Raw genomic sequence first — 2,500 nt, 5'->3', positions numbered from 1 at the left:
TTAAATATGCTTATTGGCCTTCTTGTGCACGCTTGTGCGTTTAACAGCGCTTGTTTGTGTGAGGGAGCATTTATCTGTTGATGCCCGAGTTTAATAAAGCCAGGCTATTCATAAAAAACGTACGTAAATGTGGCATTGAGACATTGATTCCACCGGGCTCGGTTCGGGTTCGGAAAAAAATATTTGAATGGCTGTCGGACTCGGGCCGGGCTCGGTTACTACTCTGTCGGACGCGGTCCGGGCTCGGACAGAAAAAGTCGGCCCGATCCATGCTCTACTATCAATACTTAAAAAAAAAAAAAAAATGTAAATATAAATTTTCGATTTTTTTTCCGATTCCGATTTTTTTTTTTCTTTTGATTCGGTATCGATGTAAGTGCCGTTTAGGTAGGTCACGCACATGCAGCTTTGTTTTGTTTTAGACTGCAGCCAACATGGCGTCTAGGCAGAGGCGTTCAAAAGTGTGGTTATATTTCACGCAAAAAGACGACCACAGGGCCACTTGCAGTGCTTGCAAAACGTCTCTTTCATCAAAGGGGGGGGGGAAACTACCATTACTCCGAAACATTTGTCCATACTGCATGCAATAACTTTGCAGGAATGCCACAAATTAGACCAGGGAGGGATCCCTATTTGATAAGACTATTTTCCAGGCTCCCCCATCTGATGAGATTTTTGAGTTTAGATGTTTTATTACAAAAATTGTATGAAACCCATTACCAAATCATACATTCTGTTACTTATGGTTGGAATTATAGTCAAAACAAATACTTTTTTTCTTTGTTGGGACCCCCTGGCCCCCCCTTTAAGGAAAAGGATCCCTAGGCTATGGGTCTCTGGACCCTACTTTGAGAGTTTGTTGACCTATTCTTAGGTTTGTTTTTGGTTATTTAAAACATGTAAATGTATACATACATACTGTATATGCTGTGCATCGTCTATTCAGAGAATATTATATAAAAGAAAATTCATGTAAATAAACTCGTTTGTACTCTTTTTTTTCCTTGCCCAAAAATAATCGATGAGAGAATCGATAAGGAATCGAATCGATAAGAAAGAATCGTTATGGAATCGGAATCGTTAAAATCGTATCAATTCTCATCCCTAGCTGTGAGTATCCAGTTATTTTATTCAGAACAGGTACACCTGGTTCTGTGCTCATTTCTTGTGACAATGGACCTATTGAGTGTGGGCCAAACACACACACACACACACGCACGCACACACCCACACACACGAACACACACGCACACACCCACATGAACACACACACACACACACACACCCTACAGGCAGCGGAAGACCCTGACCCCCTTTGTGAGCTTGCGGAGCAGGAACATGGAGGGGATGCAGGGTGGCGTGGCCTTTCCTCTCCTGACAGGAACTATCCCGTCCTGGTAGACAGCATTAATATTTCAGTGCAGGACGCGACCTCGACGTCCTGCCAGCGCGCCCGGGTGTGCCAACCCCTCTTGCACGTGGGCCCGCGACCAGGGCAAACATGATTAAATATGCATGTCTGCTGCTGAGGGATGGCTCTGCGAGTACTTCCTCCCTCCTGTGGGCTGTGTTATGGTAAAGAGCAGACTGAGCCCCGGCTCCAGCCGAGGTGCAGTTCTTCAGAGGCGTGTCCTTCATAACAAACCCCATACGGCAACGAGGAGATCCTGTGGAGCTCATGTGGGAATGTATGTTTAAGAGAGTACATATTTATGTGAACAGTTTGATACTGTGTGTGTGTGTGTGTGTGTGTGTGTGTGTGTGTGTGTGTGTGTGTGTGTGTGTGTGTGTGTGTGTGTGTGTGTGTGTGAGAGAGAGAGTGCATGGACATGTCCCTCCTACCCTGTTGAAGACGGGTAGCATCATGTAGAGCTTCTCCTCCTGCTCCTTCTGGGTCATGTGACGCGGCGGGTGGCAGAGCTCGGAGAAGAGGCGGCGCAGGTGCATGAGGCCGAGCGCGTTGTCCTGCGGGCTGCACTCCTCCTGCCGCGGACGGCCCATGATCCTCTTCACCATGTTCATCTTGAGCTGCTTCCTCAGGCCAAAGCCAGCCCTTCAAGAAGGGACAGAAAAAGACACAAAAGGAGAGGAGGGAGAGAGAGAGGGGCAGAGAGAGAGAGAGAGCAAACAGCGAATGATCAGACACAGGACACAGCCGAGTGCAGTCAGTTGGGGAAAGTGATTTGACATTTCACTGAGCGCACCTTCACACATGAGGTGATAGCCTGAGCTCAGGTTGCAGAGGCCAGTGCCTGTGTTAGTCCTGTTCAATCAGGCTCTTCTTGGTTTATATCCACAAAACAACCTACTGGCACCACACACGCACATACCACACTCACACACACACACACATGCACACACCACACACACGAACTAGAACACACACACACACACACTCACACGCGCATGCACAGAAGCGCGCACACACGTACCACACACACACACACTTGATAACTGAGATACGGTTCTACACGTTGACCTAATTTTCATTTACTTATTT

At 47.1% G+C, this 2,500-nt stretch overlaps 1 protein-coding gene across 8 annotated transcripts in view; it reads right to left on the bottom strand.

Moving 5' to 3' along the window:
- wdfy3 (WD repeat and FYVE domain containing 3) overlaps positions 1 to 2,500 on the bottom strand; it is a 106,000-nt gene that overhangs the window by 89,963 nt on the left and 13,537 nt on the right. For all 8 annotated transcript variants that reach the window (XM_031570689.1, XM_031570690.1, XM_031570686.2 and 5 more), the window contains exon 2: positions 1,843 to 2,053. In XM_031570689.1, coding sequence (XP_031426549.1) covers positions 1,843 to 2,022 — 180 coding nt within the window. In that variant the 5' untranslated portion in view covers positions 2,023 to 2,053. The remainder of the gene's footprint in view (positions 1 to 1,842; positions 2,054 to 2,500) is intronic.

Source organism: Clupea harengus, chromosome 7 (genome assembly GCF_900700415.2).
Source record: "Clupea harengus chromosome 7, Ch_v2.0.2, whole genome shotgun sequence".
NCBI lineage: Eukaryota > Metazoa > Chordata > Actinopteri > Clupeiformes > Clupeidae > Clupea > Clupea harengus.
The sequence above is the reverse complement of the archived record's forward strand: the minus strand, read 5'-3'. Positions and strand labels throughout refer to the sequence as shown.